At 41.4% G+C, this 22,637-nt stretch overlaps 4 protein-coding genes and 2 non-coding genes across 9 annotated transcripts; 4 read left to right on the plus strand and 2 right to left on the minus strand.

The window, feature by feature from the left end:
- The first annotated feature begins 1,800 nt into the window (after window positions 1–1,800).
- Window positions 1,801–1,880, plus strand: TRNAL-UAG. Its single transcript has one exon. It is a non-coding gene; the product is annotated as a tRNA-Leu (tRNA).
- Window positions 1,881–2,451: 571 nt separating this feature from the next.
- On the plus strand, window positions 2,452–6,954 carry LOC102712406 (beta-fructofuranosidase, insoluble isoenzyme 4). Of its 3 annotated transcripts, XM_015832631.2 has the most exons (8): window positions 2,452–2,780; window positions 3,213–3,334; window positions 4,135–4,143; window positions 4,232–5,088; window positions 5,197–5,355; window positions 5,690–5,931; window positions 6,145–6,238; window positions 6,377–6,954. In XM_015832631.2, the coding sequence occupies exons 4-8, from the start codon at window positions 4,237–4,239 to the stop codon at window positions 6,566–6,568; spliced, it is 1,539 nt and encodes a 512-aa protein (XP_015688117.1). In that variant the 5' UTR covers window positions 2,452–2,780; window positions 3,213–3,334; window positions 4,135–4,143; window positions 4,232–4,236; the 3' UTR covers window positions 6,569–6,954. The 3 variants fall into 3 exon arrangements, with proteins under 3 accessions (XP_015688117.1, XP_040380792.1, XP_006645342.1); XM_040524858.1 differs by lacking the exon at window positions 2,452–2,780 and having other exon boundaries at window positions 2,861–3,334; window positions 6,326–6,417; XM_006645279.3 differs by lacking the exon at window positions 2,452–2,780 and having other exon boundaries at window positions 2,872–3,334; window positions 6,377–6,642.
- Window positions 6,955–7,484: 530 nt separating this feature from the next.
- TRNAC-GCA lies at window positions 7,485–7,556 on the minus strand. The gene has a single exon. It is a non-coding gene; the product is annotated as a tRNA-Cys (tRNA).
- Window positions 7,557–8,235: 679 nt separating this feature from the next.
- On the minus strand, window positions 8,236–10,884 carry LOC102712127 (small nuclear ribonucleoprotein Sm D2-like). Its single transcript, XM_040523603.1, has 4 exons — window positions 10,708–10,884; window positions 10,492–10,569; window positions 8,679–8,783; window positions 8,236–8,593 (listed from the first exon to the last, which is right to left on the minus strand). Exons 1-4 carry the CDS (start codon window positions 10,723–10,725, stop codon window positions 8,477–8,479), a joined length of 318 nt encoding a protein of 105 aa, XP_040379537.1. The 5' UTR covers window positions 10,726–10,884; the 3' UTR covers window positions 8,236–8,476.
- Window positions 10,885–12,549: 1,665 nt separating this feature from the next.
- Window positions 12,550–20,750, plus strand: LOC102711847. 2 transcript variants are annotated; one of them, XM_006645277.3, is made up of 16 exons: window positions 12,550–13,110; window positions 13,206–13,446; window positions 14,076–14,377; window positions 14,532–14,708; window positions 14,931–15,698; window positions 15,780–15,874; window positions 15,962–16,024; window positions 16,108–16,196; window positions 16,289–16,384; window positions 16,524–17,180; window positions 17,938–18,012; window positions 18,688–18,758; window positions 18,843–18,900; window positions 19,510–19,708; window positions 19,799–19,864; window positions 20,013–20,750. In XM_006645277.3, the coding sequence occupies exons 1-16, from the start codon at window positions 12,809–12,811 to the stop codon at window positions 20,495–20,497; spliced, it is 3,744 nt and encodes a 1,247-aa protein (XP_006645340.1). In that variant the 5' UTR covers window positions 12,550–12,808; the 3' UTR covers window positions 20,498–20,750. The 2 variants fall into 2 exon arrangements, with proteins under 2 accessions (XP_006645340.1, XP_015699236.1); XM_015843750.2 differs by having other exon boundaries at window positions 15,780–15,853.
- Window positions 20,751–21,055: 305 nt separating this feature from the next.
- LOC102699652 (rho GTPase-activating protein 4-like) lies at window positions 21,056–22,623 on the plus strand. The gene is made up of 2 exons (XM_006646664.2): window positions 21,056–21,646; window positions 21,752–22,623. The coding sequence occupies exons 1-2, from the start codon at window positions 21,435–21,437 to the stop codon at window positions 22,368–22,370; spliced, it is 831 nt and encodes a 276-aa protein (XP_006646727.1). The 5' UTR covers window positions 21,056–21,434; the 3' UTR covers window positions 22,371–22,623.
- Window positions 22,624–22,637: the final 14 nt, after the last annotated feature.

Raw genomic sequence — 22,637 nt, forward strand, 5'->3', positions numbered from 1 at the left:
TAAAAAAATGAATTTCACGGCTAGCCTAGAAACAGCGAGACGAATTTTTTGAGCCTAATTAATCTGTCATTAGCATATGTTGGTTATTGTAGCACTTATGGCTAATCATGGACTAATTAGGCTTAAAAGATTCATCTTAAGATTTCTTCCGTAACTGTGTAATTAATTTTTTGGTTCATCTACGTTTAATGCTTTATTTAGGTGTCTAAAGATTCGATGCGATGTTTTTGAAAAAAAAAATTGGACCTAACAAGGCCTTAGTACAGCCTCGTTGCTAGTGGGACTAGTGCTGTCCCCGACTCCCCGTACTGGAATGAAGCAAATGCATTAATAAACTAATTTGTAGGTTCTGAATTTTAGAAGCAAATAAACTAAAATAAAAATCCTTTTACAGATAAGATGTTTGATTTTTTTGGTTACGATGTTTAACTATTCGTCTTATTCAAAAGTTTTCGTCTTATTTAAAAGTTTAGTATAAATATAAAAATAACAAATCGTGCTTAAAATTCTTTTGATAATAAAGTAAGTCACAAGCAAAATAAATGATATTTTTATAATCTTTTGAATAAGATAAATGGTCAATCATTATAAGAAAAAAAAATCAAACATCTTACATTATATAAAACGGAGGAAGTAACTTTTAAGTTTAAAATTTTAAATTTTAGCTCTAAGTTGATCTTTAGAAAAAAAATTTCATCATAGTTTACTTAAATTAATATTTTTTAGATCACTATAAAAACACATATTTTTAAAAAAATTTCTATTTTAATTGTTAATAAGTGATTTCAGTTTACTACCTCCGTTTCATATTGTAAAACTTTTTAGTCTTATCTAAATTCATTAATTAATGAATGTATATAATTTATAAAAATATATTTAGATTAACTAGCATCCATATAAATAATAATGGAATTCTTGCGTTGTAAACAGTGGAAGTAGTTATTAAAAGCAAAACGGTGAGGATGATAGACAAATTAGCGCAGAAATACATGTCGCCGCCGGCCGCCGCCACGTAGGCCGCCGGGACCTCCCGTCGCCGTCGCCCCTGAGTTCTCCGGCCTCCGATCATGAGCCAGCCGCGGCAGCGCAACACCAGTTCCACTCCCAACGCTGCGTTGCCCTGTCCTCCGCTGCCCCTGCCACTGCCAGAGCCATCTCTCCTCATGCTTCTCTTCACCCGTCTCGCTCCCCTCCTCCCTCTCACTCTCAGCGCCACGGGATTACTGACCTGGCCGCCCCGGCCTCGCCACTCCGTGGAAGCTCCCGTCCACGCAGCCTGGTATGATCTTTTCTCCCACGCTCGGAGCTCGCTCCGCTTGAGTCTGCCGCGAAACAGCTCTGACGGCGGCGGGTTCCTCGACATTCCTGTCGGGATGTCCTGGGCTTCAATTTTCGTTCTTTGTTATTGATAATGATAAATGATCTTAATTTGAACATGTGTCTGTTCTATTACTCTTTCTCCAGTCAATGTCGGACTCGGAGTATGTGAAGGTTTTTGTTAGATTCTGAAACGTTGGTGAACTTGACGATAGTCTGTAAAACCATTCCAAATTCTTGATTACAACAATACCATGTTGTGAGTTTCCTATAGCATTTGTGCTGTAAAACACATGGAGATATAGTGCAGAACCACTGAACATTCATCGGAATTTTCTTTCTTTTTTCACCGAGAGTGAAACGCATTGAAAGCGCAGGCAACCTCGGAACCTCTGTCCTCTCCTCAAATCCATGTGGCAATTTTGGCCTTTCTGAAATGCATCTGTCTAATTTATAAATAAGAATCCTACAAACAGCAGCAATGACAGTTTGGCCGAGTGGTCTAAGGCGCCAGATTTAGGCTCTGGTCCGAAAGGGCGTGGGTTCAAATCCCACAGCTGTCAATTACTCTTTTATTTTTTTTTACCCTCTGAATGATTTTCTTTTGGATCCCACATTCCCACAGCTGTCAATTACTCTTTTATTTTTTTTTACCCTCTGAATGATTTTCTTTTGGAAGAATCTTTTAAAAAGAAAAATCTTTTTATTTTTGTGCCAGTTGATTTTTTGTTTTAATCATCTAAAATATCTTATTCTGTGCCCCCTATCTGATTATTGTTTTAATCCTCTACAATATTTTACTTTTGTGTCCCCCTGATTATTTGTTTTAATCCTCTGGTGTTACCAGAATTATAGGTTACATAGTAGTGGTTTTTCGTTGTGGTGAAATTTGCTGGGATTTTCATGTCGTTTAAAATGCTATCATCTCAGGGATGAGGTAATACCACAACACATCCAGCACAACAAACTGAAGAGAAGGTGCACAACAGTTATCTTCAGTGCGTGTAGCTATCAGGTGAAGTTTCAGATTTTTTGTGATCCAGTCAAAATTCCAAAAAAAAAAAATCCAGTCAGAACTCAGAAATGCTAGTGGACACAGTTTTGTCCTCCCTTTTCCTTTTTCTTCTTCTTTTTGGAGCCAGGGGTGGATGGAGTTCAGACACCAAAACAAATAAAAGCTCAAACATCAGAGTCTATCTCGATACAGGAGGAATCTGCTGGATTACTTACTGCTGCTGAAAATCGGAGTCCATCGGCAACAAGAATGCTGTCTTTCCACAGGAAGATCACAGAAGAAAGAAGATTTAGATAAGAAAAGTACAAGGAAGAGGAGAAAGAAATATTGCCAGGGTAGGAGAACATGGACACCAGCAAATCAGGAGACGAGGAAGTAGACGAAGGCGAGAAGTCTATGAAACTAAGCTAATGATGCTTACCTAGCTGTCTCAAATAGATTCTTCAAGGTATACTATGGTTTCAAGACAGTTTCATTTTTCATTTTGAACCTTGTTTTGCTGAAATTTTCATACAAGGGTTCAATTAAATCTTATATTACAAGTCAAACAAACTAAATCATGCTTAACCTTCCTTAAGTTGGTATCCTCTATGATATTGCTACAAAGCAAGGTCTGAATGGAAACTAACCATCCTGTTGAATTAAAATAAGTACCGAGCACTTAAAAAATTCTGTTTGGACCAATCCAAGCAAGTGTCATTACTTTTGTGCTGTTGGTCACCACATCACCAAGTTAAACAAAGTCTTCACACATCTTACATCTCCATTTGGCCATTTCCTCTCCCATGGTCATGGCCCTAGTACCTCAGCCATGGCCTCACTGGCCCTTTCTCTTCGTCTTCCTTGTACTTTTTTCCTGTGAATCTAATCTTATCTGCAGGAACGGAGTAGAGGCCACACAGAGAGTCTTCCTCTATCCACAGTCTCCAAAGGTCTCCTCTATTGTGAGCAAGGGATATAGAACTGGATATCACTTCCAGCCTCCCAAGAACTGGATCAATGGTGCGTTTGTATGCTTTCCATGAGTTTTCAACCTTTTGACTTTGGCTATATCCAACCAGAATCTGTATTCTCCTGCTTGATGTGCCTTTCTTTCTTGGTTCAAGAAGAAACAGCTGATCTAATTAGGGTTATTGTTGCAGAAGTTAAGAATCGTCTAATTAGGTGATAGTTAGCATCTTTCCAGCTGCAGAAATTTAGCCTAGTGGGTGACCTTAATTATTGTGAACATGTTAGTTTCATAATAAGAGAGAGGAAAGGTAGGTAGACAACTCATTGCTTGTGAAATTTGCTGCTTATTGTTTCACACGTTTGTGGTGCTGCAGTTAGATTTTCAGTTTATCGTAATATGTTGATTCTTTATATTTAGATTTTTTTTCACTGGAAACTGTTTACTGCAAAAATGCTGTGATATGGCCATATTTTGACGGGTAGGCATTCTATACGTATGCCATAGTGCCACAGCCATCTTGGGTAGTTTTCTCTGAGAGAACACATTTGTTGTACTATTCTGTTAATACTAGTCTACTAGCTCCAGTTAGGAAATGTTAACCTAGAAAATGCAAAGATTTGTTGTAAGAGGCCTAATTACAGATTTACAGGACTTGATTTTTGCTCTGAAACATTTCACAGATCTGTTCTTAAACACAGGCTAATAATCAAGCATGTACTGAATTTTTGCATCTTTCGCCCTGTTTGTCATGTCTTTTATATAGGCCAATTATTCGAAATCTGATATTCTCTGTTTCTTTTTGAAATGTCCGGTGAAATGGCAATCCTGGCAAAATTTGGCAATTCAAAAGATCCAAACGGTATGCGTCTTCTTCACATAAAATGCATCCAAACAAATTGCAGAATAAGCTGAGACATTACAAGCCTAAATTATCTCAAAAATTACAGGACCAATGTACTACAACGGCATCTACCACGAATTCTACCAGTATAACCCGAATGGATCCGTTTGGGGTAACATAGTTTGGGGCCACTCAGTCTCAACAGATCTCATCAACTGGATCCGTCTTGAACCTGCAATAGAAGGAAATACTCCGAGCGACATAAACGGTTGCTGGACTGGTTCAGCCACAATCCTGGCTGGTGATCAACCAGTGATCATATATACTGGTGCCGACACGGAGAAGCGTCAGGTTCAAAACATTGTGCTGCCGAAGAATTGGTCTGACCCTTACCTGAGGGAATGGACCAAGCCAAAAAACAACCCGCTGATCGAACCAGTTGGACAGGGTTTGAACTCAAACCAATTCAGAGATCCGACAACCGGTTGGATAGGACCAGATGGGCTATGGAGGATAGCAGTTGGGGCTGAGCTGAATGGCTACAGTGCAGCACTTTTGTACAAGAGTAAAGACTTTATGCAATGGACTAGAGTAGAGCACCCATTGTATTCTTCCAACGCATCCACCATGTGGGAGTGCCCGGATTTCTTCGCTGTTTTACCTGGCAAGAACAATGGGCTGGACCTGTCTGCGGCTATCCCAAATGGCGCCAAGCATGTCCTCAAAATGAGTCTGGATAACTGTGACAAGTACATGGTTGGTGTTTATGATTTAAAACATGACATGTTTGTGCCAGATACCATCTTGGATGACAGACGGCTGTGGTTGAGGATCGATTATGGCAATTACTATGCTTCAAAGTCATTCTTCGATTCGAGAAAAGGAAGACGGATAATATGGGGCTGGACTAATGAGACAGATAGTACCTCAGATGATGTTGCAAAAGGTTGGGCTGGCATACATGTAAGAAATTCAGCCTCTAAGCTCCTTTAGCTATATGATATGGAAGTACTGTTTTGACCTTAGCTTGTCAGTGTAACATGTTTATCCCCATTTGTTATTTCATAAAAGGCAATCCCCAGGACAATTTGGTTAGATGGCGATGGCAAGCGGTTGCTGCAATGGCCAGTTGAAGAGGTTGAATCGCTTCGAAGAAATGAAGTCAGCCATCAAGAGATAGAGCTCAAGAAGGGGGATTTGTTTGAGATTAATGGAACTGATACTTTACAGGCTAGTTTCATTTTACCTCATCAAAGCATTATGATTAGGTGTTTTACAATACTCTCTACTAATAGTAGAACTAATCTAAATCGTTTATTTTTTTCCTAAGCCAATGGATTAGATCTACTTATACTAATATATCAACTATTGAGAGTAGATTTTTTTTTACTAGTAGTGGAACTCAAAATCAATGAGATTTTTTTACTGACAATAATACTGATAGTAGAATAATAGCGGTAGTAGAACTCTAAAACAACGGTAGAGAGCATTGTAGCCAAGCTAGTTTTGGTATGTTTTTTTACATAAACTGTAGCTAATATAGGACACCATTTTCTTGAAGCAGGCAGATGTCGAGATAGATTTTGAGCTGGCAGCCATAGATGCTGCTGATCCATTTGATCCTTCCTGGCTTTTAGACACCGAGAAACATTGCCGCGAAGCAGATGCTTCAGTTCATGGTGGAGTGGGGCCATTTGGACTTGTTGTTCTTGCCTCTGATAACATGGATGAACACACTACTGTGAACTTCAGAGTTTACAAATCAGAGCAGAAGTATATGGTTCTCATGTGCTCTGATCTGACAAGGTTAATGCTTTTTCATCAACTGTAGACTGTAGTATAGAACACCCAGATTCTTTTGATGCTTGAGAATTTGCATTGCATTAGTAATCGAGTGAGGTGATATTGTAGTGATCTAGCGTTTGACAGTAAACATTGGAAAACAAGGAAGACACTTAAAAAGTCTGAACTTGTTCATATGTCAGTCTAAAACTGTTCATCTTAATTTTCCTTGTGCAGGTCATCGTTGAGGCCAGGACTGTACACACCAGCATACGGAGGCTTCTTTGAATATGACCTTGAAAAGGAGAAGAAGATCTCTTTGAGAACTCTGGTGAGTAAGTGTCTGAATTGAACTGTCTGAATTCTGAAACACGTGTAGGGAGTGAAATGAACTGTCTGAATTCTGAAACACGTGTAGGGAGTGAAATGAACTGTCTGAATTCTGAAACCTGGTCACTCCGGCGTGCAGATTGACCGTTCTGCGGTGGAGAGCTTCGGCGGCGGCGGCAGGGCCTGCATCATGGCCAGAGTCTACCCGGTGGCGGTGGTCGACGGAGCCACCCACATGTACGCCTTCAACAACGGCAGCAGCACGGTGAAGGTGTCGCAGCTCAGGGCATGGAGCATGAGGAAAGCACAGGTGAATGTCAAGAAGGGATGAAGTGATTAATCAACAAGGAAAGAAGAGAGCAATGCATCATATACATACATGCTAATTGGCCGACAAGTAAAGAGCTGAGCTGAGCTGAGCTACCTCATGGCTTCAGATGATGATTAATTAACAACTTAATTAACTGCTCATTCATCAGAACTCCTTGGTAGAAATAAAGAAGCAATCAAAGATAAAGAATTTTTAGGGATCTGTTGGTAACATCTAGACTATGTGATATGTTTACTTGTAGAAAGGAGACGGAAATCAAATCATTGTGAACAACAACTGGTTCGTAATCTAACTGGTGACTAGATACTCTACTTGTTCTAATGTTGAACTGCTGATTCGCTGTCAGTAAATTATCCTCTCATCCAAAATCGTTCCGCTTCCCTTGTCGGTAATTTTTTGCTGAGAGATTCAATGCCGCATTAGGCCTTTGGATTATGGTTTCATACTTTGGTGAAATGATCTGATCATCCTGCCCTTTCAATTCTGCAACTGCGATTGCTAGTGTGATGGGGTTTGGAAAAGAATGGCAGGTTTGGTTTGAAGTCAAATCTTAGCCTACCAAATTATTGACATTTTGATTTGGCAATGTTTCCATGTGTTTTGCATGGTAAATCTCGGACCCAAGAGGAGGGACTTGGGCCAATAGCTGACCCAGCTCCGACTAAACAGCCCAGGGCCCAATTACTGCTGCATAAGCATATCCGGCCCAAACGCTTCTTGTGGGTCCGGAGAGAGGGAGAACCGAATTGGAAAAATTGTTGCAATATGTGACGCTGCTTTTACGACACCACGCCATTGTTCAACGCTTCTGTTACTCTGTAACTTCTGTTTGTACAAAGTGGTAAAAAAATGAAAAAACGTTACTCTGTAACTTCTGTTTGTACAAAGTGGTAAAAAAAATGAAAAAACAACAATTAGGGCCCATCCGGGTTCGAACCGGAGACCTATTGATCTGCAGTCAATTGCTCTACCACTGAGCTATGGACCCATTTTATTTAGATCTCCCATGCATGCATCTCAATTCATATATGTCGTGATTACCTATTGATCTACAGTCAATGCTCTACCACTGAGCTATGGACGCATTTTACTTAGATCTCCCATGCATGTATCTCAATTTATATATGTCCTACCACTGAGCTATGGACGCATTTTAATGGACGCATTTTACTTAGGTCTCCATACATGCATCTCAATTTATATATGTTATGAAAATCACGCAGCTCTATCTATCTGTTATGTAAATGGTATTTATTTCATTTTTTTCAACTTGCAAGGATTTCAAAAATAACTTAAGATCGGATTGATTTCAAAATTTCTCAACTCGCTAGGATTTCAAAAATAACTCAACCATTTGTTTCGATCGCACTGATTTCTTAAAAAAAAGATTCAACTCCTAGGATTTCACCTTTTTTTTTCTATCGCATTGATTTCAATCTTTTTCAACTGGCAACGATTTCAAAAATAATTAACATTTTGTGACTTGTTCAATGGATTTGACGGACACCTTCTGCTGCTCGCAGACCGCCTTTGCTGTCCATCGCACTATGATTGAATGAGTTCAGATTCGCTGACATGTGGGCCCGTTCAGCAGTAGCCTGTGCAAAACGCTCCATACATAGCAAGGCATTCAATACTTCAGAAACTGGGTTGATGAACCCAAAATGTACCAGTGGACAAACCCAATTCTAAATTGTCTTGAGCTAATACATTGATGATCCAAACAGATGCTAACCATGCAAGTTAGGTACAAGGGAGGTAAAATCATAAGTCATAACAACTCCAACTACAACACTCAACCATCAAATATAGCTGATTCTGGTTCGATTCTCTTAGACATGTGCTTAGAGCATTTGGACATTACTAAGAGCGACGCAGCAAAGAGACAGTCCTGGATACAATGCTAACTCATTTCGGGTTCCTGAGCACAATGATGACTGAATCCCCACGTAGGAACATCTTGCTGATAAACCTGTCCTTGTTCACCGGAAGTGCCTTCTTCTTGCCTTTGCCAGTCTTTGGCACCTGCAGCAAGAGCAACCCATGTTACTGAAAACGGCACCAAAAGCAAATGGAACAAAGGTTCAGATCTTCGGATAACACCATGTACCTCAGTCCACATCTCCCTGACATTCTCAAGAACCATGTTGCAATGCCGATCAAATGCCCTCACACGACCAAGTAGTTTCTTATTGTTCCGGCAATTGATAAGCACCTAGAAAGAAGAGCATACAGAAGCAGTGTCATATGCAAAGCATTATCTATAGTCAGAACTCAGGACAACTTCTAGTGGTGCTTAATTCAGCAGATAACTCCTACAGATACACATCTTTACTCTTCATTACAAAAACAAGACTATAACCTCGGTGCTAGCAGCAACAAAGATGTTAAGTCAGACCCGTAGAACCAAGCGGATATATGCAGGGTTTTTGCCTAGTGTGTACATGATACAAATGTAGCAGCTATCAAGCAAATCAGCACGAATATGCGGCTAAGGCTTGTTTTCCAAATTCATACAAACAACCAAGATTGATGAATGTTTACTCCATAAAAAAAAAAACAGGATATGAAATCAAGGTATCTAGAGAAAAATACATGACACCGAGTGAATGAATTCAGCATCAGTAACAGAATACACATTTAAAGCAAGATAGCATATCAAGGTATCTAAAGCAAAAGATATGACAAGCAGTGAATAAATTCAACATTATCTGGTGGCAACTTTTGAAATGCAGCATTTACACTAAAATAAAAAGATGCAAAGGACCATGGTCAATTATTCACATACATGTGAAAGGCTCCATTAATTTAGCAGAACTTATAGGGCATCCTTATGGGCTAAGAGAGTTGAGGAAACTACAGTTTATTTACCCACGTTCATAACAGTTCAATTGTGAACGCAGCAGCTTATGAGGAATGTCACCCAAACATTCAGAACAAAAAACAGTTGTCAAATAATCTTCTGAGTAAACCCAATCCACTAAGTCAGTTCACAATCCATCGCTACACTGTTCATTGGCCAATTGCAAGAAATGTATTCTTCTGTTATTTCCATTAGGTGGGATAAAGCTTATCATATAATCATTGTGTTCACATAGATTAGAGGTAGTAGAATTGTGTGATGTCCACACTCTCCAATTTGAGGATGGAAAAGCATTGTATTAAGCTGATGCAGGTAATGGCCGATGCATATGGTAAACTTTCTGAACAGCTTGATCTACTCCAGATAGGAAGGACAGCTCTAATTATCCTTATGTTATAGGTAGGACACCAGGATATTTATAGGCACATGATAACAAAGATAACTAAGCTCTAAGATAGTTTATCCCCTCGAATCAATTTCTTATAACAAAGATGTATGTAAAGGCAACAGTGATTCTGGTCCCCATATGTTCAAATTAGGACCCCATATATACAACAAGAGGATAGCTTGTAAAGTCAAATGCATGGTGAGCCAGGCCATAGCACAGTGAACACTAACTATTGAGACTATTGCATCACTTCCTAACTTTCAGCGGTGAAAGTACCTACACAAGTCATAGTACAGTGCAACACTGACTACTGAAACTAACTTTCAGCTGATAAAAAGTGAAGAATAAGTAGCTAACTAATAACTAGCTAATTAAAGTAACTTGCTGAAGACATTAAGCTGGTGTGGAAATGAACTTCCCTAGCAGTTTTGGGTAGGATGAGTAAGAGCCTGCTCTAACTAGCAAATTATAGGCATGGTAATTCAATTCTAACATAGTTTATCCCCTCAATTGAAACTGTTAGAAGAGAGCTAGCTGAACTATCTCTATCTGACTGCAGGAAGAAAACACCTAGAACAATCAAAAGCAAGCAGTAGCCAACACCCACAGCTAAGCAGGTTGTTTGAATTGAACTGAGATTCCTAACACCATAAGAAGAAATCCAGCACCAACCTGGGTGTTGTTCTTGACGCTCATCATCAGCACGGACAGCGGCCCCGTGCTGAACTCCTCCTCCTCCTTCTTCCCCTGCTGCTTGCACACAAAGAAGAAAACCACGCCAGAAGTTAAACCACCGTACACAGAGGCGCTCGGAGCGTAGGAACCACACGAACAGAGAGAAGATGCGGCGAAAAACTTTTCGAGGGTTTTGGGAAGGCGGCAGCTTACAGTGGCTTCCTCCGCCATCGGCGCGACGGCTGACGAAGCGGAGCTGGGGCGGCGGGAGGAGGGAGACGCCTGTCGAGCTCCTGGAGGCTGGATCTGGAGCTCTGGGGCTGAGACGGCGGCGGCGGCGGCGACGGCGAGCGCGGCGGCTAGGGCAACTCGCTAGAGGACGCGGGTTGCGAAGCGGACGAGACGAGCAAGCTATATATGTTCGTGGGCTGAGATGGGCCGGGCTGTGAGTCGTTTCTAGATAGAATGATGGGCCTTGGGCCTTGGAGGTCGATTCTACTGTAATTCTTTCTGGTTTTCTTTAAACAATATATTTTTAAAAAATCTTATTTTCAAGAAATAGTCATCAAAGAAAATTATTTCCATTTTTCAAGGAATAATCCCTGAGTCATAACTGAGGTAAAACTATTTTCACGAGTAATATTGGTTTTGTTTCAAGAAGCAGCGGAGCATATCAAGCTTGAAAAATATATTCTTGCAGTATAAAGTTTGTAGGCGTTTTATATAGTCCAGATATATGTTTTCAGTTTAAAATATGAATAATATGACTTGAATAAATAAACTTAATATAATCCAAATCCATTTCCATATATTATAATTTTCGTATGAAATATATATCATTGAAAATTGACATGTTTCCCTATAAGAGGTGGAAAAAAATTGACATGTTTTTCTATATGTCAATGAAAATTGACTTGTTTCGATATATGTCACTGATCCGTTAATTCAAAGTTAAAGTCGATGGAAAAAAATACATATGCCCTTTAAGAGGTGGTATATAACAATAGTTGTTGGGTAAATATAATAGCTAATATGATATGTATATAACAATTTATTACTAATAGAGTCATTGGAGGTAACATATGCGAAATCAAATATTAACAATCCCATACCAAACTAAGAGTAAATACATCATCTTTATTTTAATTTAATAGTCGGATAGCGGTTGACAATGGAATTATGGATGGGCGGATTAGAACAATATAATAGGATTAGGAAGCATTTTCGAGTAGCATGTAAGGTAACCAAACATTTTCTCCACTTGCATAGAAAAAACCATCTATACTAAATATGCAAATATGTTTCTGACTCTTAGGTACCAAATAGTAAAATAGTATTATGGTTGAAGCCTAGTAGCCTACGACTGCTAGTGCCTAACGTATCTGCCTAACAAACTAGAGAAACAAAACACGAGTTAAACACAAAAAATCACTCAAGACATACTCTAATCCTAAGTCATTACATGTTGGATGTAGAGTTAGAGTAGCTACATATCAATGGTTTCACATTTCATCATAAGTTCTTATCCTACTCAAATGTATGTTTTCTCTATGATTTTCTATTAGCATAAGACGACACAGTGAAACTATCACCTTTACTCAAATGTATATTGCTAGTTTGCATACCTCTTATCCTACTATTGAAGGTCAAGTCATATGCATATTCATCCATAATTAGACACATTTAAAACACTGGTGAAAATTCTAACATTTTTTTACTTTAAGTCAATCCTAGAGATGGTGAGAGATTAGCAATAAGTTAATTACCACATGTCGTATACGGACACACCTCTTATGCAGAGTTGGAGGTCTTAACTTACCAGTTAAATATATGAAGTAAAACGTTTTTACTTTGAAAATACCATACGGGGATCTTTTATATATAAACATTTTATACGAAATGCAGAGTTATAAAAAATACCGACGAAAAATTTACAATAATTCATAAAATCCATAATCCATAATCAATATTATTATCCCAAACCATGTGTTGACCATCGGTCAGCATATCCCCTTGCTTGTGTGAGGCCCCGGCAGGCCCGTCAGACTCGGCACCCCGCTTTCGTATTTTTGCCGACTTGCCCCTTCTAGTTCTATTCCCCCTCCGCCGCCACGCACCTCGCCGCCGGCGACCTCGACTTCTAGGGTTAGGGTTTTTGCCCCTTCCCACCAATCCACCAATACCCGAGGCCTCGACCCCAATTCGACTCCTGCGGGTTCAATTTCGAGCGCTCCCCAGTCGAATTGGCCGCCTCCACCGGGGGAATTCCCATGCCTCCGAGGTAGCTTTTGTGGGGACGAGCCGACGCCGCCCCATGGCGGGGAGCTCGAGGCCCGACCTGGGAGGGGGCTTCCGTGAGGGCCCGCAGCTCTCCGGGGCGGGGACGCCGAGGGCGCTGGCGGAGCCCCCGTCGCTGGCGCAGTACCTCCCCCTGGAGTCGTTCCCCGTCGGCGACCACAAGCAGTCGCGCGCCACGGAGCTGCGGCGGGTACTCGGCGTCACGGTGGAGGCGGAGCAGTCGTTCGTGCTGGTGCAGACCAAGCCGCTCCCTTCCATAGCGTCCGAGGAACTCAAGCGGATCCGTGGAGGCGTGGTGGAGTCGTCGACGAAAGCCAAGTACGCGCCTACATGATGCTACCGCGCACTGCTGCATGCATCTGCAATTAATTCTGCATTGCTCGTTAACCTGCAACCGGTGAAATTATGTGCAGGGATAAAACCAAGTCGTTTCAGGATTCTATCCAGAAGCTGGACAAATACAGGAACGTTCTGACGCGGAGGCGGCAGAGGAGCGATGGAGGTGTGACTGAGAGGTCATCAGGGAGTGGGTCGGGTTCCCTGAGGATGGGGGCTCAGAACAGTATGGAGAATGCTGGTCAGAGGCTGGAGGAGAGGACTAAGAGTGCGACCACAAGCAAGCGTGTCCGCTCGTCGCTAGCAGCAGATGCACGGGTTTGTACTTGTGCTACTCTAATGATCAATCCAGGGGTTTCGTTCCGCTTGTTTGTCAGTGTCTCCATCGATGTAAATAGTTGAGTTGGTAATACATGATTACATCATTACAACCATAAGCTGCTCTGCCACTGTAACATAACGAATTAGTTTGAGCTGGTACTTGGCCATATTCCACGTATCAGTGTGCATTAGCAGTTAACATGGAGCAGCAGGTCTCATATGGCCAATCCTTGTAAATTTTATTGCATGCTACAAAAATGGATCCAAATGCACTTGGACGCAATTACGTGGTCATGGATATCAAATTGACTGAAGGAAAATATCATGCGAATAGACGTAGCTAATCAGGCTAATATGGAATGTATTTATTCACCCTTTTTTTACTTATTTTGTAAAGGGTGTCTGAAGATCATTTTTGGGTCACTTTTATATCTTTATATGCCTTTGTTGCCGTGGTTTCCATGTGAGCAATATTATTTAGGGGAACACATTTTCAGCATTCTAAATTTAAATATTGCCACACATGAGGCATGGTATTTCTTTTTGGGAGTTATTTTATCGTACTTATTATGTATGTACTGTGCTTCCATTTGTCCTTCGTTTGACTCTTGCGATGTGCATGGCAGTTGGAAGGGCGTGGTAATGTTCCTACAAGGCAAGGTCCTCTCGCAGACAGTGAGAAAAGTTCCTCTTTGGAGAAGGAAAAAAGCTCTCTGAGGAACGTCAATGCTCCATCAGGGTTTTCTGAAGATAAATTAAGGGGCCTAGCTCCTGGCGGTGAAGGTTGGGAGAAGAAGTTGAAACGTAAGCGCTCTGTTGGAACTATGCTGAACAGAGGCAATGATGTAGACCGAGATGTTAAACCGGTGGTTCAACATAGGCCAAACAATGAAGCTCGTGTGCGATCTAGTGATGGTCTTCCAATTAGGTAACTTTGATACATTGCCGTCAACCTTGTCATCTGAGTTATACATAGTTTCTCTACAGACATGACACTATAGGTGGTTCTCCTATGTGCATGATCATGGTGAATCATCTCAACATTGAGGTCACCCATCTTTCCTTTAATGTTGTATTGATAGACATGGAGCTTCTGCTGGAGCATTAGGAGGAAGCAAGATGGATGGAGGCTCTCAACAGAGTAATGCAGGTTCCCGATATCTACTAAAGGCAGACATGGATTCCACTTCTCTTCCAAATGAAAGGAGAGAGCGCCATGCTGGGATAGAGAAAGAACGGGTTCTGGTGAAAGGAAACAAGTAAGCATAGTATTGTTGGCATTTTAGCAAGACATGCTATGATACAAACACACTGATTTGAATTATTGAAATGCCACTCTTTTTGTGATTGGTTGTGCATGTACTCTGTGTATATCGTTTCTGGTATTTTCTATAGTTTATGATATTAGTCCAGTAGTTAATTACTTCTACTTTATATCATCATTGAGTAGTGGTTTATTGAACCATCCTCCTTTTATTTAGGGTAAATACCTCTGAGGATATGCAACCTGGGACTTTAAGTCCTCTGACCAAGGGTAAAGCATGCAGAGCACCAAGGACTAGTTCCCTTGTTGTTATGAATTCATCATCCACTCTTCAACGCTCGTCTGGAGGAATCGATGAATGGGAAGAAACACCATGCACAAATAAATCCTCACCTTTGGGAGTCACCGCTAATCGCAAGCGTCCCATGACTGCAAGTGGGTCTTCACCTCCTGTTGCTTGGGGGGGTCAACGCCCACAGAAAATGTCACGGACAAGAAGGGCAAATGTTGTTTCCCCAGTCTCAAATTTTGATGAAGGCTTATCTGAAGGCTCACCACTTGATGTTGCAGTTAGACCAGCTGTAGAGTCACCTGGCCTTCTGCTTCCAAGGGGTGTAGCTAGTAATAATTCACAAGTTGCACCAAGAGTGGATAATATGTCATCTCCAGCTGGTCTGTCAGAAAGCGAAGGCTCTGCTGCAACTGAAAATAAGAACAAGGACAAAATCAGTAATAGTGGTGATTTTGAAAATGAGGGTGCAAATTCAGCCCATAATGCAGCAGAGTTAATTTTTTCATCAAAGAAAAGCAGGATACTGTTAAAAGAAGAGCTTGAAGATGGCAGTATTCGACGCCAAGGGAGGAGCGGAAGAAACACTATGCATGTTAAAGGGTGTAGTACATCCATGCCAAGAGAGAAGTTGGACAGCCCAGAAACAAGAAAACTGCTAAAGAGTGGAAGACCTGTATCTGAAAAGAATGAAAGGTGCTTAATGTTTGGAACTTATTAGGGGGTTTGTTATATGCTAGAGCTCTATGGAACTAATTGTTTTCTAAATTGATGCAGTAAATTGGGCCGCCCTCCAACAAAGAAGGGTTCAGATCGCAAAGCATCATCTCGACACACGGAGATTCTAAATTGTGGGTTAACAGATGCACCAGGTTTCCTGAAGATCATCTTAATTGTCTACTTAATGCCTTCAAATGCTATTAGGATGTTAAGAGTTTTGACATTAAGTTTTGTCATAGGTGAACCAGAAGATGACAGAGAAGAGCTTCTAGCTGCTGCAAATGCTGCCCGCAGTGCCATCGGTGTGCATCAAAGTTTCCTATGGATTTGCAGAGCGATAATTTTATTGGCTCATGATTAATGGATGCTTATCTTTTTTCTGCAGTTAATGCATATGCTGGTCCTTTTTGGAAGAAAATAGAACCGATGCTTACTTTCATAAGCTCCGAAGATTCATCATTCTTAAATCATCAGGTTGGATTTTGTTAGTCCTTTAGACGCTGGTTAATTTTTTGTACCTTTTGCCTGTTTTGGATGAACTTCCGCTTACCAGAATCTATGGTCAGATTACATTTTTGGAAGAGCTTGAGATGGGCATGTCTAATTCATCTGATGAACATAATTTGATTACATCCACTAACTACAGTGGGCCATTATCAATGGTATTTTGCTTCTTCTACTTCCTTGGTTTCCAGAATTTTTCTACAATATTCTTCAACTTGTGTATTCTGTTATATCTCCACTCTAAAAGTTAAGCATATGGACTGATTACCTTTTTCCATATATCCTTTTCATAAGCAGGGTCAAAATTCATCACAGGTTTTGCCTCTGTCAAATTCTTGTGTGTCATTGGAGCAAAGCGAAACAAACGGACTCAGGGCAAGAGAATCTATTGACATTTTGTCTCACAATGATGAAAATCATAACACAGCATCTCAAAAGGCACAGGCACAAGGATTGCTTGGTGAAGTGAATTCCTTGACACACAAACTCTTCTCCGCCTTTATTGTAGAAGAAGGGGATGATTTTTCTGAATGCAATGGAGGAGAAATACTTCTTGAGTTCACAAATGATTACATGCCTTATTCTGCCAACATGAACTTAGAAAATGAGTTTGAAGCTAGTGCAGTGAAATCCAACTTTGGATTGAGCCCTGATTTCAAGCACTCAAACCACAGCTCAGTGCATAATAGCATGTCCAATGGTTTCACAGCTTCCAGCAATTTGAGGGCCTCATACAGTCCAAATTCAATTTGCAGTGAGAATGTATCGGATGGAATAAAATTTGCAGTATATCCAGAAAATGGAGGTTTGCATGAATTTGTGCCACACGTTTCACACCAGTATCAAAACTGTGCAAAAATGCGTTTACTGCCATATGAATATCAGTATGAGCAGTTGCCTGTGCATGAAAGAGCTTTAATCGAGCTGCACAGTATCGACCTCTGTCCAGAGATGGTATGATTTCTAAAAACTTCCCGTTAGTTTGTAAATCTCAAGAGTATATGCCTGGGTGTTCTCTCAAACATCTCAAATAATGTGGAAAGTAGAAGTGAGGCCATACATTTTCTTCTGTTCCTAGTTTGCCATTCTAGTTCTGGTGTTGAAGGAGACCTTGCATTTTTCATGTGATTGCTATGAATGTTGATGTAGCTTTCTGTTGATACTGAATTCCTGGTGGAGCATATGTAAATTCCTACTTGCACAAAGGTATCTTTCACATCAATGGCAAGAAAAAAATACTGAGAATTCAGAGCACCTTAAGAATGGCAAAAAATAGTGGGCACAAATGTATCTTGCATTTTTATTTTAGTCATTTCTCTTAGGAGCTGAGAAGACATTAACAAAACCATTTTATGATATAGTTGTGTACACCTGTACTTCGAGTCTTCGACTACAACAGGAAAATGCTGAAATTTTACCTTGATCTGAGTGAAAATGGTTGATGAGTTTAGAGCCTGGGGAAGGGTTAGTGTAAGGGATTGGGCATCAATCAGTTGTTAGACTTGAGTGTTGCCCCTGTTTATTCATCATGAGTTCTACTAGTGCAAACCAGCGGTGCTTATTCCATGAGAGAGAGCGGAGATGGCTATTTCGTAGGAGGCTCATTGTTATTTTTTTTATTCTTTACCTGTGATTCTTGTACTTCTCAAATTTGCTTAACAACTATCTTTGCTTGAAAACAAATTCACTGACAGTATTATTCTTCTGGCAGCCAAAACTGGATGAGGGAGAGGACGAGGACATTGATAAAGTTATTACAGAGCTGCAGAAAAGACTGTTTGAGCAGGTTCGTTCTCTCTCTCAGCATGCTACCTTGATAATTATATGAGGTTGCAGACTTGTGTAGGTATACAGAACATCGAAATTTGGTATTCTAATTTGACTTCTTATAGTGTCCGAGCAATGGATATTCAGAAAACAGTAGCGTACCCCATATGTTGTCATCATGTATCTGTATTCAAGGACCACCAGAGTGATGCAGCGCATTTGAATGGAAAACACATGACCAAAAGTACTGACATAAGCAGTCACACGGTTTTGCCAACTTTTTGTTGCAAGTTTAAGTGAAAATCTATCATGATTTGGGCTGGCCTCATTTGATAGGAAAATATTACATAGCTTTCTAATTGTCAATTTTTCAAATAAGCAATTTCGTAGAATAATGGGACTTGAGAGCCAGTTTTGAAACAATTCACACAATGCATCATCTGAGCATTTTATCAGCACAACTAATATTTTGTACCTCAGTTCAAGCGATTCTGGTTTTTCTGTATTTCTCATGCTTAGATGGTATTCTTTAGGTTTCATATTACATAAGATTTGTTTGTAACACTTACATTTATTTGAAATGTTTCCTGGACACTATTTTCTGTGTTACTTCCAGATGTATTATGGGAAACAGATGTGCCTTTTCTCAAAAAGTTTAACACCTATTTGACATGTGCTTCTTGACTTATTTCAGGTTAATCAAAAGAAATGCCAATTACATAAGTTGGACAAAGCAATCCGTGACACTAAAAATATGGAGGAGAGGTATCTATTCCACGCCTGTTAAAACATTTTTTTTGTGTGACCATTTATATAGAAGTGATAACAGCAAATAAACTTGGATTTCAGGAGCCTGGAGCAACATGCAATGAACAAGCTAGTAGAAATGGCATACAAGAAACTGATGGTACTTGAACATTCTTTTGGCTGCATTACTTCTTACCTTTTATTAGTGTTAAGACTTTATAGTTTATTATTCCTCTGTTAGTGATGTCAAATAGAAGTATGGCAACAAAAGGGTGTTCAGTATTTTAGTTTTAGTGTATTCACAAGGTGCAACTGCATTGTACTATAAAAACAGTATAATTTGTTTCAGTCGAATATGCTGAACATCTTTCTGATAATCAGATCGATTCACAATGTTAATCTTATAAGGTCTATTTTTTCAAACATCTAGTACTCCTTCCGTTTCATATTTCATATTGTAAGACTTTCTAGCCTTGTCTAGATTCATCCTATGATTAATGTATATAATTTGTATATATGACTAGCTTCATTAGCATCCATATAAATGTAAGCAAGGCTAGAAAGTGTTACATTATGAAACGGAGGGAGTAACAGAATCCTGAACACCTCAGTTCTGAAAGGCATTAATGGTTGCTTCTTAACTTTCTCTGTACAACTGAAAAATACTGTTGGTCTCTAATGATACTTTGTACTAATGAATACACATGTATCTTCTTGGTGTTGACCTGCGCCCCTGATTGGATGCTACCATATTGTTCTATTTTCACAGGGTGGCCGAGGTAGTTCTAGTCATAAGGGTGGTCTCAGTAAAGCTGCAAATAAGGCTGCCAAACAGGTTGCATTGGCTTTTGCCAAGAGAACGCTTGCCCGGTGCCAGAAATTTGAGGAAACAGAGAAAAGCTGCTTCAGAGAGCCTTTCCTTTGGAATGTGCTGTCTGCACCTTTGCCAAAGAGTGATGCAATGGATGGTAATGCACAGACTATTGAAAAGTCAAAACAATTGATGCGTTGTTATGTTAAATTACAATCAATATAATTTTCTCTATGGTCTTGTTCAGGTGGTCTACCAGGATCTGCAGAGAGGCCAAAACTTTTAAAGCTTGACAGAAGTCCATTGAGCCAAGGTATTGCATTATTTCTATCTCGCTTCAACAAATCCTAGTGAAATATGACATATACCTTAAGTGGGGATGATTAATATAATGCTTGATATTTGTTAGAACGAATTCTTTCTTCAATAATTGTGTTAAGCTTCTGCTGATACTTGTCCAGGCACTACAAAATGGAAAAAGAGTGACCGAGAAAGGGATCAAAACAGAGACGCGTCTTTGAAGAATTCTAATTCGAAATCAGGACGCAATTCATCCGGCAATGGAAGGAACGAGCGCAAAACTAAGATAAAACCGAAGCAAAAGCTAGCACAGTTGTCGACATCTGGAAATGTTCTTGGAAGAGTTACAGAGCCATCGAATTTCCCAGCACCGGGCCAGAGAGAATCCCAAGATTGGACTAGTACGTCGAGTGCAAGACCTACTCAACCAGTCAGAAACAGCACAGTTAATGTCGCCCCGGATACTTTAGATGCTCCATTGGCAAATTTACCTGCAATAGATCCCATGGACATCTTGGACGTGCCTGAAGGTAACGACATCAGTTCCTGGTTCACTGATGGTCTTGATGATTCCTTACAAGATTTTGACTTCTCCGGAGGCCTAGAAATCCCAGATGATGACCTTACCCAGCTGGGATTCATGTAAACTGAACCGGTAAATATGTACATGTTCATATTAATTTTAAGTGTTCATCCTATATTAGCACTGGCATTGCCTGGTCACCGCAGTAACGGTGACTGATTAGTTTCTGCCTCAAGAAATGGCAGAGCTTGGAAAGTTGGAAGTTGGAACTAGGAATTGATTCATTTATATAGCGTAATTAGTCAGCATTATCGCATCTCTGCCGGATGATATTTGTTTTACCTTTTTTTTTTGTTTTGCCATATCGCTTCTAGCTTTTGCACAAGGCGAATGAGACCACCAAAGAGAGCCAACGTGGCAGTCACGCGTCTTGATGTGAGTAAACAGCTAATTAAATCCTCTGATTTGGATGGCCGAACAAAGTTGGCAGAGTCCATTACAACAGCTTATTAGTAGACAACCTATTAATTTCGCAAGCAATTTGCCTAGAGAAATAATGGATCGTCTCAAGGCAGCCGTAGCCAGTATGATATGATCTATCGATGAACTGGCACACTGGTCTCACAGCTTAAATACAAGATCCACTATCCTTTGGTGAGCACTGCCATTGCTGACCAGATTCTGATTACCTTGTTGGCTTCCAGCCTGTGGCTTTCAATGAAAAAAAAAGTGAAAAAAAAGGAAGCTAAAACAAAATGGAGTCGTTTTCTTTTCGGGGGGAGTTGAGGCGGGAATGTCTGCGTGTGGCCACTACCACTCTTCTCTTTTTATTAGAGGAGAAGGTACGCATGCAAAAGCGAAGAAGAGGTGGAGTAGTGGTGCAACCCACGTCTCCTCTCCTCTCCATTCGATCCATCCATCCATCGACCAACCATCTCGATCGATCTCCATATATCGATCTCGTCGTCGTCTTAATTAGTCTTCATCAAGTCTCTAGCTTAATCGCTGCGTTGAGTTTGTTCTTGTTCGATCTTGATCTTGGAGGCAATTACGTTGAGCAATGGACGTTGTCGGCGGCGGCAGCGGCGAGGAGGAGGAGGTGGAGGTTGGAAGTGGTGGTGATCAGCAGCAGCAGGAGCAGCCGCCGATGGAGATCGGTTGGCCCACCGACGTGCGCCACGTCGCGCACGTGACGTTCGACAGGTTCCATGGCTTCCAGGGCCTCCCCGTGGAGCTCCAGCCCGAGGTCGCCGGCAACGCCCCCAGCGCCAGGTACGTATGCATGTCTTGTTCTTCTTCTTCGTCGTCGTCTCCGGCTAGCTAGCTCCTTCTGGCGCGCCTCTGACTGATCGATCGCCGGCGGCGATGCCCGCGCAGCAAGACGGTGTTCGGCGTGTCGACGGAGTCGATGCAGTGCTCGTACGACGCGCGAGGGAACAGCGTGCCGACCATCCTCCTCCTCATGCAGCGCCGCCTCTACGACCAGGCGGGGCTCAGGGCGGAGGGCATCTTCCGCATCGCCGCCGACGACGCCCAGGAGCAGTCCGTCCGCGAGCAGCTCAACTCCGGCGTGCTGCCCGAGGCCGGCGTCGACGTGCACTGCCTGGCGGGGCTCATCAAGGCCTGGTTCCGCGAGCTCCCCGGCGGGATGCTCGACTCGCTGCCGGCGGCGGAGGTGACGCGGTGCCAGTCGCCGGAGGACTGCGCCAGGCTGTGCGACCGGCTGCCGGCGGCCAAGGCGGCGCTGCTGGACTGGGCGGTGCACCTGATGGCCGACGTGGCGAGGGAGGAGAAGAGCAACAAGATGAGCAGCCGCAACGTCGCCATGGTGTTCGCCCCCAACATGACGCAGGCCATGGATCCATTGACGGCGCTCAAGCACGCCGTCCACGTCATGAACTTCCTCACCATGCTCATCGACCGAGCTCTCAACCATGGCGCCACCTCCACCTCCACCTCCGTCGCCAGCCATGCTCCACCACCAAACCAACATTAACTCATCATCAATCCATGCATGCATCGCTTAATTATTAATTAGCGCGTAAAATATCATCATTAGCAGGGGGCTAATTAAGCTTAATTTGGTTGTTTAATTAATTAGTTTCATTTACTTTCAGACTCACTGGGTCTGACGTACGTAGCATCGAGCAAATCAGCTGTGTACATGTTATTTTCTTCCATTTTAATTAAGTACCTGTGTAATACGTGCCCTATGGTTGGTTTGATGATTTGAGTTTGAGATATTCGCGAGTGCATTAGTTCT

Source organism: Oryza brachyantha, chromosome 1 (genome assembly GCF_000231095.2).
Source record: "Oryza brachyantha chromosome 1, ObraRS2, whole genome shotgun sequence".
Classification (NCBI taxonomy): Eukaryota; Viridiplantae; Streptophyta; class Magnoliopsida; order Poales; family Poaceae; genus Oryza; species Oryza brachyantha.

Coding starts and splice junctions, on each gene's coding strand:
- LOC102712406 (XM_006645279.3), top strand. CDS start 3,118: ATGGTCATGGCCCTAGTACCTCAGCCATGGCCTCACTGGCCCTTTCTC. Junction 5,932..6,144: donor ATGTGCTCTGATCTGACAAG/GTTAATGCTTTT, acceptor TTCCTTGTGCAG/GTCATCGTTGAGGCCAGGAC. Junction 6,239..6,376: donor AGATCTCTTTGAGAACTCTG/GTGAGTAAGTGT, acceptor TCCGGCGTGCAG/ATTGACCGTTCTGCGGTGGA.
- LOC102699652 (XM_006646664.2), top strand. CDS start 21,435: ATGGACGTTGTCGGCGGCGGCAGCGGCGAGGAGGAGGAGGTGGAGGTT. Junction 21,647..21,751: donor GGCAACGCCCCCAGCGCCAG/GTACGTATGCAT, acceptor ATGCCCGCGCAG/CAAGACGGTGTTCGGCGTGT.
- LOC102711847 (XM_006645277.3), top strand. CDS start 12,809: ATGGCGGGGAGCTCGAGGCCCGACCTGGGAGGGGGCTTCCGTGAGGGC. Junction 13,111..13,205: donor GAGTCGTCGACGAAAGCCAA/GTACGCGCCTAC, acceptor AATTATGTGCAG/GGATAAAACCAAGTCGTTTC. Junction 19,709..19,798: donor AAAGAGTGATGCAATGGATG/GTAATGCACAGA, acceptor GGTCTTGTTCAG/GTGGTCTACCAGGATCTGCA.
- LOC102712127 (XM_040523603.1), bottom strand. Junction 8,784..10,491: donor GCGTCAAGAACAACACCCAG/GTTGGTGCTGGA, acceptor TCTTCTTTCTAG/GTGCTTATCAATTGCCGGAA. Junction 8,594..8,678: donor TCAGGGAGATGTGGACTGAG/GTACATGGTGTT, acceptor CTCTTGCTGCAG/GTGCCAAAGACTGGCAAAGG.